General features: G+C 42.4%; 1 protein-coding gene across 5 annotated transcripts in view; it reads right to left on the bottom strand.

Annotated features, from left to right (window-relative positions):
• The window catches only part of LOC311241000 (nipped-B-like protein A), a 143,976-nt gene that overhangs the window by 30,890 nt on the left and 99,534 nt on the right, over nucleotides 1–13,552 (bottom strand). For all 5 annotated transcript variants that reach the window (XM_084329645.1, XM_084329647.1, XM_084329648.1 and 2 more), the window contains exons 32-41: nucleotides 10,587–10,721; nucleotides 10,266–10,364; nucleotides 9,459–9,512; nucleotides 9,244–9,352; nucleotides 8,894–9,024; nucleotides 6,782–6,922; nucleotides 6,335–6,428; nucleotides 5,860–6,014; nucleotides 3,995–4,085; nucleotides 2,230–2,403 (exon numbers count right to left, since the gene is read on the bottom strand). In XM_084329645.1, coding sequence (XP_084185771.1) covers nucleotides 2,230–2,403; nucleotides 3,995–4,085; nucleotides 5,860–6,014; nucleotides 6,335–6,428; nucleotides 6,782–6,922; nucleotides 8,894–9,024; nucleotides 9,244–9,352; nucleotides 9,459–9,512; nucleotides 10,266–10,364; nucleotides 10,587–10,721 — 1,183 coding nt within the window. The remainder of the gene's footprint in view (nucleotides 1–2,229; nucleotides 2,404–3,994; nucleotides 4,086–5,859; nucleotides 6,015–6,334; nucleotides 6,429–6,781; nucleotides 6,923–8,893; nucleotides 9,025–9,243; nucleotides 9,353–9,458; nucleotides 9,513–10,265; nucleotides 10,365–10,586; nucleotides 10,722–13,552) is intronic.

Here is a 13,552-nt window from a genome sequence, read left to right as displayed (position 1 = left end):
CACAACTCTCATTTGCACACATTTGGTCTTTGAATATGGCCACCGGTGATGCCATTAGGCAGGGCTCTACGCTAACCTTTTTCCCAAGGAGCACATGTGCTCCTAAATGAAAAAATTTAGGAGCACACAAAGAAATTTAGGAGCACACAAAAATATTTAGGAGCACTGTGAAAATATTTCAAGTACGTTTTTTTTAATAAATGTATATTTGTACTGTGCGTGCATGTGCAAACGGGAACGGGACACACATCTGTGCAATAGCACATACCACCAAAGTCACTGGCCCACTGTGTGCGTGTGTGTGTGTGTATCTGCGTGTGCAAACGGGAATGGGACAGACATTTGAACTATTAAGTGATTAATGCCTACTGTGGCACGGTTGTAGCCAACATACTCCATGTTCAAGACCCATCTTAAACTGCATCTTAAGGCAAACCAGAACTGTGATCATTTTTTATCTGATTTAGTTTATGTAACTTGTTTCTTGTTTGTATCATTGATTGTCACAATGCTTTTACCCTAAGCAGGCTATTTATTTATTGAAAGAGTTTTGCTGTCTCCTGGTGTAAATTAGCTCTTGCTACAACCCTGCATGTTTACATTTTGTATTTTGTACTTAACATGTGCTGTCCCTATCAAATAAACTATCAAATCAAACTACTGCTACAAAAGTAACAGTCACTTAACTTTAGCTTTTGCCCCCGTTATGCATACAATGCCTATGTTTTGGCTAGTGTTGCTCTTCTAGAAAAATAATCCTTTCAGGGTTGCCTATTGAAATACTGTACACCTCCAGTACAGAAACATTGTTTATGAGTTTGCGTGTCAGGTAGACCATTGATTGATGGTCGATTACAGCCAACACAACGACATACGCTACTGCATCAACGTTATGATTAACAAAGCAAGGCATTCGTTTTGTTGCATTAATGTTATATTACTATTGCTATCGATAAATCTAGGTGTTCTAACATCTATTGCTATTGGTAAGACTAGAATAAGTTAATTTAATGTTACTGTCTCGGGAACGTCTCGCATATCGCAATGGCAGACTTTTAGGAAGTAAACAAGCAAATGAGAGATTCCGATTGGTAATTTCCTTTCTTTCCCTTGAAACCAGTCACGTCACTCTACTGTGATTGGACCGTTGGCTTGAGTGCAATGTGGGACATGTAGTTTTTTAACGATTTATGAGCGGAGAAAAAAAAAGCACGACTGAGGCTGTAATCTTCACTCGCACACCGTGCGAGTAATTGATTTTTCCGGTTCGCACACACATATTTCTAGGGGCATATGCGAGCAATATGGTCGCACTGTAGAGCCCTGTTAGGGGGACATTGTGTTGTGTTAATTACAGATCAATGATATGATAAGTTAGCAGTCCCTCTAAGACAAGGTGTTGCATTTCATGGTGCTGTAATTAACACAACACAAGGATGCAATGTCCCCGATGACATCACTGGTGGCCATATTCAGACTAAGTTGCTTTCAATAACTGTCAAACTAAATGAATGTGGGCAAAACTGATTAGAGTTGGATGTGTGTGAGGTTATGTGCAAAATAAATCAGCATTGTTTTTTTGGCGAAGTGCCCCTTTAAGTAGTTACTTGTCCAGTAGCTGTATTTTTTTTTATCCACTTTTTCTCCCATTTTCTATATTTTCTCCCATCCCAATTTCGTATCATCCAATTCAACCCTCCCCTGTCACGAACGCTGTTTCTTGCCTCCCACAAGCCGGCTGCAATGTGGACTAAGTCATACATAACACAAGTCCCCTCCGGTACTTGAGGTAACAGCAGTCGCATCTTTTCACCTGCGCAGCTCGATCTCTCAGTGGCGAGGAGTAACGCGTGGGAGGCTCACGCTGCCCCGACACTTCCTGATTCTACTGCGCAGGCGCACCAACCGACCTGTAGGAGTCGCTGTCCACAACGCCCGATCCCCACCCATCAGTTTCCCACCCCCTAATACGGCCAATGTGCATTAGTATGAACGACCAGCTAAACTGAAAGCAATGTGGAGCGCTGGGCTCGAACAGGCAAGCCCAGCGTCTCCGTCATTCGTGGCGAGCGCCTTGCCCACTACGCCACGTAGCCGCCCAGTAGCTGTATTTCTATTAGCTAAAGACGTATGTATGTTGGTTGCAAATATTTGCCGACAGCAGACCAGAGCGACACCAGTCAGGGTGCATACGATCCACCATGCGGTCCCAAGCGAGCCTCTGCTTACAGTCTCTGTCGGCGTCCTGCATGCGCGTGTCCTCCTCCTGCAGGTAGGTCTGGAGGTTCTTGAGGATCTGGATCTTGAGGTTGATGGAGGAGGTGTGGTCAGCAAGGATGCTGTTGTACAAGGTCTTCACTTCTGGGACAAACATCTGGCTGGGGTGCATGATCACCAGGAAGCCTGGGGGAGGAGAGAGAAGACTCAGCAGCAGCAGCACACACACAGTACATTGCACATCACAGGATGTTTTAGGGGTTAATGAATACACATCACAGGGTGTTTTAGGGGTTAATGAATACACATCACAGGGTGTTTTAGGGGTTAATGAATACCCGGCCAACCACGTATATATACATGTTTGCTCGCCAACCGTTCAGCGCCATAAACATATATACGTTTTTGGATCGTTATTTCTTTTATTAGATTTTTTTTTCCATTTCAGGCACACGGACCTCGGGGTTACCATAGGGAATCATTCTGAGATCGTTATAGTGGAATACCGGCGGCATCCTGCAAGGTGGCAGTATCGCCCACCCTTTGAAACCTTTTTTTCACACCCGGTGTTACATTTAATTCCCTCCGGGCGCAGTATTTTGAGTCAGGCAAGTCTAGCGGTTATAACATTGAAACGCTTCCAATGCCCCCGATGCATGTGTTGTGGCGGATTATGTTGGGGACACGATGGACACCAATACTGGAAATCGCGATCAGACAATTAAAATATTCTTTTTGATTTGGAAATAGTAGCGTGTCCAGGCAAGAAACGCCAGCGCTTATAGTAGAATTCACGTAGCGCCCTATAACTCAGCTTTTCAGGAATTAGCCCGGATCACTATGAAACTATACAATATACGTGAACGTATACATGAAAAAACTTATTCTTTTTCACATGTTGAACGATGGATAGTTGATGTCAAATGAGCCATAGTATTGTCTCCATAGCTATAATATAGAATATAGATATAGCCCTGCAAACACCAGGAACAAAGATGGCTAGACCCACTGGCGCTGAAAGAGTTAATGAATACACATCACAGGCGCAGAAAAATGGTGGGCAGTTTATTGTGTTGCACTATAGAATTCTCGATTGTGATGTGCATGGTCTCTGTGTTTTTATCCCCAAGTGATCGCCCTCACTGATACACACACAGTCACAAATCTCCCTAAGGGGATCAACGAAGGAATATCTTTTTTTCTTAAAACATTTTTTTCTCTCACTTTTTTCTGTATTTTTCTCCCATCCCAATTTAGTCGTTATGCCAATTCCCTTCCTGGTCATTGCGCGCATTGCCCCACTGTCAGCCTAGGGAGGGTGAAGACTACCACATGCCTCCTCCGATACATGTGGAGTCAGCCAGCCGCTTCTTTTCACCTGACAGCGAGGAGTCTCACTGGGGGAATGTAACGCATGCGGAGGTTCACGCTATTTCCCCCTGATACCCTCCATGCTGAACAGTCGCTCCGACCGACCAGTAGGAACCGCAGTTTACAACGACCAGGACACACACATACCCCGCCAGCATCCCACCCGCTAACACTGCCAATTGTGTTAGTAGGGACGACTGACCAAGCCGGAGGTACCGCTGACAGCTGGATTCGAACCCAGAGTCTCTGCGGTGGTAGGCAAGTGCAATCTCCACTGCGCTACCCAGCCGCGCCTAAATATCTTATCTTATCTTTTTAAAAGTGTAATGGTTTTGTATCTACAACCATCAGGAACTCTTCAATATTACTCAAACCCAAATCAGATATACAAGCCTGTTTAAGTTACCTAAGCCGATGATGGCCTTGGTCTTGACCTCTTCGTCTTCATGTTTGGTGAAGTACAGCAGCAGCTCCAGAACCTTCTCCTTGATCTCCACCTGGACACAGGAGGAAGACATTTCAGTGGTGTCACAGAACAGGCAGATGGAGAAAATGGGATCCATCTAGGGCCGTCTCCTTATAGCTGATTATTAGTTGGTTTGGTCTAAGTCCATCATCCGGACTGTGATCGTTGAATTGTAAATTTTGTAATGTAGAGCTATTTTTCTATTGTTGTTTCCGCAGTCGAGTTGCACACACTACTACACCCATGCTGTGATGTCATGTTATAGTCTGGAGCACTTTATCATTGTTTCCACCGCCACTTTGAACACTACATCCACACTGTGATTATTGTGAATTATTAATTAGTTGCTGCTGCTATTGTTATGTTGTTTTTATGCCTATTTCTATAGCATTTGTGTCCCATTTCAATGCAGAAGAGGAGCCAAGACAAGAATTTCAGTAGTAGTGGGCAGACGGGCACAGAAAACAGACTGGCGCAGAGCCTGTTGGTCCGGGCCCCGAGACGCCGGCACAGTTTACCAGATGGCATCAGCTGAAGCGGTCCGCGGTTGGGGTCTTTGATAATCCTGCAGGCTTTACTGACACACTGTCCGCTGTATATGTCTTGGATGGAGGGAAGCTCACATCCGCTGATGCTCTGGGCTGTTCATACAACCCTCTATAGCGTTTCGCAATTGAGGGCAGAACAGTTCCCATAACAGGCGGTAATGCATCCAGTCAGGATGCTCTCAGTTGTGCCTCTGTAGAAGGATCCGTAGGAGCTGAGGCCCCCGTGCCGAATGTCTTCAGCCGCCTGAGGTGAAAGAGGCGTTGTCGTGCTTTCTTCACCACCTGGCCGGTGAGCACGTCCCAGGGGAGGGCCTTCTTCTCCACCTGGCCGGTGAGCACGTCCCAGGGGAGGGCCTTCTTCTCCACCTGGCCGGTGAGCACGTCCCAGGAGAGGGCCTTCTTCTCCACCTGGCCGGTGAGCACGTCCCAGGAGAGGGCCTTCTTCTCCACCTGGCCGGTGAGCACGTCCCAGGGGAGGGCCTTCTTCTCCACCTGGCCGGTGAGCACGTCCCAGGGGAGGGCCTTCTTCTCCACCTGGCCGGTGAGCACGTCCCATGGGAGGGCCTTCTTCTCCACCTGGCCGGTGTGCACGTCCCAGATCCTTTGTGAACTTGAACCTGCTAACTCTCTCCACAGCACACACGCCGTTGTTGTTGATGATGGGGTCTGGCCTCTCTCCCCCTCTCCTGTAATCCACAACCATGTCAATGTTGAGAGAGGTTGTTCACCTGGCTCAGTTATCGACCACACCGCATGCCGTTTCGTTGTTTATTAGGCCCATCACCGCTGTGTCATCTGCAAATGTAATCACCATGTTGGAGCTGTACGTGGCTACACAGTCGTGGGTGTACAGGGAGTAGAGGAGGGGGCTCAGGACACTGCCCTGGGGGGATCCTGTGTTGAGGGGCAGAGGTGTTGGGGCCCATCCTCACCACCTGGCGCCGTTCTGACAGCAAGTCCAGGATCCAGCTGCATAGGTTGGGGTTAAGTCCTAGATGGTCCTAGTCTTAGTTCATCAATACTTTGTTAGTCAATTCCTTTTTTAATGCTTTTTCCCCCCATGCTGTCTGAATTGTCCATCTTCAAGTGTATTACTGTGTGTTGCATAAACTACAACACAATCTCATAGATGCAAAGCCTATTCGCATGGATTGAACTGGTCTTTTACTGGCTAATGAATCAGTGACTGAATGTGTGCGTGACAGAGGGGTCAGTGACATCACCAGTCTTACGAGGTGCTTCGCATCATCATCCCACCTTATTTGTGCCCTTGAACTCCTCCAGGTCAAAGTCGAAGTGCCGTCCCAGAGCGCCGACGGTGAAGAGGGATCTGAGCAGGAAGGGCTTGTTGGCTGCCAGCGTGGTGCTGTTGGGATCCTCCTGGTGCTGCACCTTCATCTTGTTCAGTGCACCTGCAGACAGAACACATGGTTGGCGGCAAATAGACCTTTTCTAACTTGACAACAAACATTTTGGGAAAACAAACTCAATTCTTGTTTATTTTTATTGTGTATTTATTTTAATGTATGTATTTATTTGTATGTATTCTATTGTTAGTATTATTCTTATAAACACGTCCTGCCCAGATAAATACTGTAGATTTTAAACAGTCCATTTTCTCTGGTGGCCTATGACTAAAATATTTTTTCTTTTCTTTATTTCATCCTACATTATTTAATTTTGTGTTTTATTGCCAATTTATTTGTAACGTTTGTAAAAACCTATATCTTACCATAAAACCTGTTGAAGCAGGCCCACACAAACTTGTAGTTGTGAGTGACCCTGTTGACCACTGATCCCAGGCAGCTCACACAGTGCTGGACCACCTAGAGAGGAGACACCAGAGACTTGACCACCTCAACCAAATCAATCAACACAATCAATATGTTGTGATGGATTACACGCACAATCCATACTGAACTTTGACCATTTACAATAATAGACAATTCACAAATAAATAGTGTGAGCAATTGTTCATGGGGAAACATTTTATTTTGAGATTTGATTTACAGGAAAATTAAACATTTCATTTAATTAAATAAAAAGCTGTAATCCTGAAATCAGAACAAATCCCATCTCTGGTTCAGTCTTTAACACATGCAGACCACTCACTCTCCTATTATTCCTCAACTCAAGCATACATGTTGCCGGTCGTTCTCTGGACTGCCTTGCCACCTACCGTCATGCCATATTTGATGATGAGCTTCATGAGGTCTTCTTCTATGGTGGCCAAGTAGGTCTCACTGGGATGCTCCATCAGAGGAACCACCAGCTCCAGGATTTTCGCTACATTACAGATGACCATGAAGTCATTGGCAGTCTGCAGTAGAAAGAGGTTTATATCATGAGATTATCCAAACCAAATACTTCAAAGTTCCTTAAAGTCTTCAGTTTTTAAAATGTAAAAATATATAAAAGATCCAACACTCATGAACCCCGGGAAGTGCCCCCATACCTTTTTATTACCATATGGACATTTCAGTCAGATGCCATCCATCTGTGTGTTATTAATGCAATGTACTGAACATTCAATCCACTCACAGATGGCGTCAATGAACACAAACACGTCAAAAGATCAAAAGAGCACTCCTGGATTTCATATGACATAAGTATATAACACCAATACAATACTAATACAGAACTAGAAAGTAGGGCTGGGCGATATGGCAAAAAATCATATCGCGATAACGATATGATAATGTTATCATATTTCTCGATATCGATAATTATCGAATTTGTTATAAGTATATAAAAAAAAAGAAAAAAAAATGTAGACAACAGATTTGTTTATTTTGCAGCTATTCTTTGTTGTTGCCGCCATCTTTAGTGTTACATCCCCTCACACTCCAGTTCTCAGGCTGCAGCTGGTTTAAAAGCTAAAGTAAAGCGGCTTCTCTGCTGGCTGTGGCTCCAGGGGAGTTGAACAGTTCTGGCTCTGCTCGTTTATTTTAGATCTTTTGGTGCTTTTTTGGTGGACAAACCACCGCACATGTGCACCGTGACTCGTGACTGGAGTCTAGCTCTGCTAGCACACATAGCCTACTGTGTACAGACGGTTTGAAACTGTATTTTAAATTAGAAAGCAAACAAAATAAATAGACAAGAGAAAAATATATCTCAATTTGGTCAGTATTGTCATTTGGACAAGCAAAGCCATTACTTTAAATTGCAGGCAAGAAAGACAAGTCTGTCCACTGTCTCTGGTTTTAAAACTGCCCTGTTGCAGGTCACAAAAAAAAAGAAAAAAGGAGAAAAAAAATATCAATTTTTCAATATATATTTTTTTCCGATATTCGATATAGATTATTAAAATATATCGCGATATTTATCGTTATCGTTATATCGCCCAGCCCTACTAGAAAGGTCATATTTTCTGACTAAAATGTGAGTAATGCTTGCTAAGTTTAAAGAGCATGAATTTATCTAACGGGTAATCTATTTATCTAATAAAGGAAGGAATCTGTCTGTATGTACCGGTATGTCTTCCCTTCGCATGTCGAGAACCTTTTATCTGATTGACTTCACACTTGGCGGGTTTATTGCTGAGGACCCAAGGGAGTGCAGTGTCGAGTCGACTGTGAAGTTGATGGGATGGGCGGTTCTCGAGTGTGCTGCAAGCAGTCATACCGTGGTTCTCGAGAGGGCTGCAAGCAGTCATACTGTGGTTCTCGAGGGCTGCAAGCAGTCATACCGTGGTTCTCGAGGGTTGCAAGCAGTCATACCGTGGTTCTCGACAGGGCTGCAAGCAGTCATACCGTGGTTCTCGAGAACCCTGCAAGCAGTCATACTGTGGTTCTCGAGAGGGCTGCAAGCAGTCATACCGTGATTCTCGAGGGCTGCAAGCAGTCATACCGTGGTTCTCTAGTAGTATGCTAGTAGGCTTTATGTACTCTGCACCCTCAGCATGGAATATGTTTCAGAATGACTTCAAACTTAACAGATTAATCTTGTTAAATTTTTTGTATTATCCTAAATTAAAGAATTAGAGGCAGATTCATTAGGATGTTTTAATTAACCTGTTCACTCACGTGAGTACTAAAAACGTATTTTATGTGTGTTCCCTATGATTAAAAAAAAGAAAATAATAATTCTATCTATTTTTGCATTTTCTGTCTGTAACTGTTGATTTTTATTTATGCTGCTGCTTCTCTTGGCCCGGACTCCCTTGGAAAATAGATTATTATTCTCAATGGGACTCTCCTAAAATAAATTAGATAAATAATGAGTAGCTAGGTGGTTACTATTCTTCTTATGGTTGTTGATCTTATAGGTTTTCAATCAAATCACTTACGTTGCACTTGGTGGTCAGGTAGGGTTGCATGGTCATGGCATGTTTGACCATGAGCTGAGCTCTGATCTTGCTGAAGAGATACAGAGTCGTGATACATGCCACGAGCCGCGTCGAGTTCACACCCTTGTTTTCTGCAGGGAGAAAGGAAATGTTAAACTTTAATAATACTTGGAATTAAAAGTACTTAAGTGTAAAAGTATACTCTAAAATGTTTTATATTTAATAGTAAACTTGATGTAATTAAACCTTTTTGAGTGTAATAAAGTGAAGGATGTGAATAACTGAACTACCGGTATTACACTGAACTATCCCAGTGGCCTTTTCACAATCTCAGCATAAAGGCCTTTTACCTGAGAGAGACTCTTCATGTTTAAGGATGTGCTCAACCAGATTGTCAACTAGCTGGATGCAGGCCTTCTTGGCTGGTTTATAGGTGGCGTCCTCTTCAGATTTAAACAGCTGGGAAAAAATTATACGATTTAGAAAACATGTACTTGATATGATAGTGAGTTGTAAAGTGCGACATCCTCCACTAGATGGAGCTCTAACACAAGGCTAAACTTACATTCTGAAGAAGCTGCTCAAACCAGTCGTAGCCCGTGTCTTTGCAGGCTTCAACCTGAATGAAGTCAAGAAAGATCAGTCAGAATTGGCACTATCATGCAGCAGCTGTTGTTTGCATAAGTACAGAAACCTTAAAATGCATACAAAAAAATGCATTGTTAAAAATAAATGGTCTACATGTTAAAATAATATCTATTCATTCCAACAGCCATCCCTGATAGTGTTTGGTCAATAACATGGGTCTCCCAGTCCCTCCACACTGCAGTAAACCTTTCGCACTTTCAACCGGGAGAGAGCTCCACAGCGCAAAAATTGTCTGACAAAAATAAGAAATAAAAACTGGTTTTAAACAAATGTGTCCTTGAAACAAGTAAAATCATCTACCAGTGCGGTAAGCAAATTGGGCTTGGCAAGATTTCTTGAGATAAGTAAACATTTCTAGGGTTCTCTCTCCTGATTGGATAAAGTGGGAAGGGATACCAGAACACGTATTTTCTGTTTACTGCAGAGCGGAGGGACTGACCCATGTTACTGAACCAACACTCGATATCAGTGATGGCTGTTGGAATGTATTTCCCCAATGAGACATTTTGGCCGAATGTGTGCATTTTTCTTTACCTGAGAAATCAAGGTAAATCTTGGACTGATCAGTCAACGAAGGCACCCGTGTAAAATGTCCTATCCGCTTTAGCAGAAAGGAACTGTTCCCTTATCTCATTGCCACCAATTTGAATGCGTCATCTTACCTTACAGAGCTTTTTTTGGAGGGAGAATCTAATAGCTACATGTTGATTAGTGCACTACTCACCACATCAGTGATGTTGAGGATCTTCCGGGTCATGGTCTCCTTGTCGTGGGCTGGAGTCGGAGTGAACCACAGCTTCTGGAATGTCTCGTTCACCAGTTTCTACACAGAGGAGAACATACACAACATGTCAGAACATCACAAAAGAAAAACTCCTGAAGCATAATTTCTCAACAGACATGAAAGTGTCTCTCAGTCAGCACATCATAAACCATGTTCAATGACCTTTTTTATTTGATGATGAGGATGGGTAATGTTTCTGGTGTGTGTGTGTGTGTGTGTGTGTGTGTGTGTGGTTATGTGTGTGTGTGGTTATGTGTGTACCTTGATGCCCTCCTCATCGTTGACCCTTCGGATCATCCTGACACACATCTCTGTGACTTTACTGAAGGTGGGCTGCTCCAGACAAATGTCTCTCAGGATCTTGATCACCCTCTTCCTCACACTGATACCAGTATCCTGGGGTAGGACACAAACACACTCAAAATTACATCACATTCACTCAGTTGAAAGTGAATGCTTAAAGCAAAGAAATAAATAATATATAAAAAATGTAATAACTACATGACTGTCAACTTGTCTTCCCCTGAAACCCAGGCTCAACAAAGCATTCAAGGTTTCTTGTCATGTGAAGGAAACCAAAAGAACCGTAAGCCATCTTTTGTCTCTACCCAAAAAAGGCTAATTTGAGACTTAACCCACAGTTTAACCCCTTAACACTTTCAGCACCAGGGGTCGCTATGGGCGTTGGGCCATTGTGTGTGCCAGCGCTCTGTTCAATGGGGATAAGTTCCGGTGTTTGCAGTGCTAAACCTATATTAAGTATTATAGCTATGGATCTAATAACAACGTCGATTGTCAGTGAGTTCCTTCCGGTCAACATGCAAAAAACTGACAATTTTTTCATCCATACATTTCCGTTTTATACCGTGGTGAATATGAGTATAGTTTTAGAGTGATCCTGTGTAATCCATTTCCATTTCTCGCCTGATTATTGAATCAATCTGAAATCAACGGTAGATTATCGGTATTATGTTTCATCATGCATGCACGAAAGGGTGGGGGGGGGGTATTTTTATATGCTTCGAGCGCCACCAACGGCATACATTACACAGTACATTACAGACACACGCTACAATCGCGGGGGAAAAAATATCGGATCTGGAAAAAAATTCAATGGAATTTGGAAAAAAATAAAACTGATTTCATATGGCTCTACTCTCTGGAGAAGACGGTAAGCTAATTTCCCAAAATGTTGCCGTGTTCCTTTAAGCCAGACGGGCCAGTACTGGGCCGAAATTAATATCACATCATAAATAGATCAATACAGTCCGTATTAATTAATGTTGCATTTCTTTTTCAAATGTAGCCAAGAGTAAAGACCCTAACCCTATCAAAACAGCAGTCAAAGTGTATGTTTTCAGCACTACGTTTGTTTACCAATGATTTTAAGTGTTATTAGCGAAATATGAGTTCATAAATATCTCATCCGGCGGAAACCGGATGAATTAGACACAAGGAAATAACGCTGCCATTCATGTTTCTAGTCCCAAGAGCGAGGATACCCAGGGCTTTCGAGGGACATAGACATTTCATAAAACTACACTACCCAGCTCACACAAGCATCTGTCAAAGCTGTTGAAAGCGGTTCTTTACAAAAGATTCTGACGTTATTTTCGTGATTATATCTCACGGGTCGAACAAACCTGAACGGTATTGTCATAAAATACAATGTAGTTTGTTTCTTTACCTTTCTGTGAACGTCTAGCAAAAAAACATGTCTCAATCTGATGAAAAGTTGCAGAGCTTTGGACATTATAAAAAAGTAACTGAACTTACAGTAGATTTCATTCACGGTCTTTGCTACCCTGTAACGGGCGTCTGGTGGTACTAAATCCAGACTTAACTCTGCCATTGGAAAGAGGAGATTTGGCCCGAACCATAGATGTATGACTTGGCCATAATAAGGTAATTTATAGGCCTGATATTCTATATTCATATTTAATTGGATGGCAAAATTCAGTACTGCATCTACAAAAAAACCTGTAAATCATCGGCCTTTATTCATTTGCTTAGATCTTTTTTTTTTTATATATATATATATATATATATATATATATATATATATATTTTTTTTTTTATAATTTTTTAAACAGACATATAAACAAACATGACAACACACGATAAGATATACAAGCATTAATTCACAGTGCATATCCAATGAAATTACCATTTAGTCAAATGTCTTATACATGATATACCCCTAATACCTGTTATCTAAAAACCTACATATGCTCCAGCTCGAACCCCCCCCTCCCGGACCCCCCATTGGATAATCCAACCATTATAACTTGTTCCTAACCAGACACTACCATTATATGCTAGCTTTTATTCTCTCCACCACTTCTAACCACAATGTCATTTTGGATTCATTGAGACCCAAAATTCTTGCTGTAGATATTTCTTGATAAATCACATCGAGATATGTAAGAGTCCAGACCTTCCGGCACATTTTTTCCGGTTGAAACAATCGTGATGCTATCAGCTTTTTAGCCACTGTGATACCGGATAAAACCAATCTCTTTAGCTGTGGAGGTACTGCATGCTCAAAGACATCATTCAGCAGTAATACAGAGGGGTGTACAGGTATATCCAGAGTTAAGAGATTTGCTAATTGATGGGTCACTTCTTTCCAAAATATCTTAACTGGTGGGCAGTCCCAGTACATGTGCATAAATGTCCCTTCGTCCCCATTTGTACATAGGGAGCATTTGGAGTCTTGTTTAATACCCATTTTGTTCAGTCTTATAGGAGTTAAGTATGTCCTGTGAATATAGTTAAGATTGATTTGTTGATGGTCCGGGTTCCTTGATGCAAGTCGTACATTTGCCCAGGCCTCTTGCCAGTCAAAGTCTGTCTCCAGGTCTGGTATATCCCTCCTCCAGACTGAGTCAAGATGGAGGGTTTCATACAAGGCCGCTAGTAATTGATGATAAAGATCTGATACAAAACCTCTTGATGTCTCTCTTTCATAGAAACATTTGTGGTATCTGTGGTGTACAATTGGTATCGTTAATGGAACACCGTGAGCCTTCAAACATGCCAATAACTGTGCGTAAAAATAATATGTGGACTTGGTGAGATTAAATTTTTTGCGTATTTCATTGAAACTACAAAAACCCTGTTTGTTGAAAACGTCTCCTAATGAGTGTATGCCTTGCTTTTCCCATCTAGGGAATCTTATAGGTTGTTTTCCAATCAAGAGTGCATTGTTATTGAATAATGGAGTA

The sequence above is a fragment of the Notolepis coatsorum genome (genome assembly GCF_963971535.1).
Source record: "Notolepis coatsorum genome assembly, chromosome: 1".
Lineage (NCBI taxonomy): Eukaryota > Metazoa > Chordata > Actinopteri > Aulopiformes > Paralepididae > Notolepis > Notolepis coatsorum.
Note: the sequence above shows the minus strand (reverse complement) of the source record. Positions and strands in the feature narration are given on the sequence as shown.